At 68.5% G+C, this 673-nt stretch overlaps 1 protein-coding gene across 1 annotated transcript in view; it reads right to left on the bottom strand.

The window, feature by feature from the left end:
- LOC115293386 overlaps nt 1-438 on the bottom strand; it is an 8,664-nt gene extending 8,226 nt beyond the window's left edge. Inside the window, exon 1 of the mRNA XM_029941174.1 lies at nt 204-438. Within this exon, the coding sequence (XP_029797034.1) occupies nt 204-438 (235 nt within the window). The remainder of the gene's footprint in view (nt 1-203) is intronic.
- Nucleotides 439-673: the final 235 nt, after the last annotated feature.

Raw genomic sequence — 673 nt, 5'->3', positions numbered from 1 at the left:
GCTGCCCCACGACCGTTCGCTGCGCGACGCCCGCGCGCCCTGGAAGTCGCGGCCGGTGTAGCTGCGGGGCGAGCCAGGGCCGGTGGGCGCAGTGTCCCGCTCTCACCCCCGGCCGCCGAGAGGAGCGGGGCGGGGCGAGCCTGGTGCGGGGGGGTCGCTGGCCCCTAGGAACGCCGCGCCCTGACCCAAAGACCCTTTCCGACCTCGAGCGGCAAGCCGGGGCGTAAAGGGAGTCGGAGGCCTTCCCAGGCTGCGTAGGGTCTGGATCCCAGCAGCCGCGGGCTTCCAAGGCTCTGATCCCCTAGAGGAGTCTTTCTTTTCCCCGGACAGCGGGTCTAGCCGGGGTGCCTTCCTGAAAGACGGCGCGCCAGTCCAGACACAGGAGCCTGCCCCGCCGCCCGCTGACTCCCCTACTTTGCACAGCGAAGGGGCAGACATGGCTCGGCGAGGGCGCAACTAGCCGGGAGCTGCCTATCCCGTCTCCCTGGCCGGTGGCTGTCTTCCCGCGGCGGCTACCGCCTCTTCCACCCCTTGGCACCGAGGACTCCCGTCCCTCAAGAATCCAAGACTGAACTCAGCCGGACTTGGAAATGATGGCCTTTGGGGGCTGCATCTCCTAAGGGAAGTGAGGGGATGCTGAGTTTAAGTAGGTCCCGCTCGGGTCCAAGGGCTC

This window comes from Suricata suricatta, chromosome 6 (assembly GCF_006229205.1).
Source record: "Suricata suricatta isolate VVHF042 chromosome 6, meerkat_22Aug2017_6uvM2_HiC, whole genome shotgun sequence".
In the NCBI taxonomy this organism is placed as follows: Eukaryota; Metazoa; Chordata; class Mammalia; order Carnivora; family Herpestidae; genus Suricata; species Suricata suricatta.
Note: the sequence above shows the minus strand (reverse complement) of the source record. Positions and strands in the feature narration are given on the sequence as shown.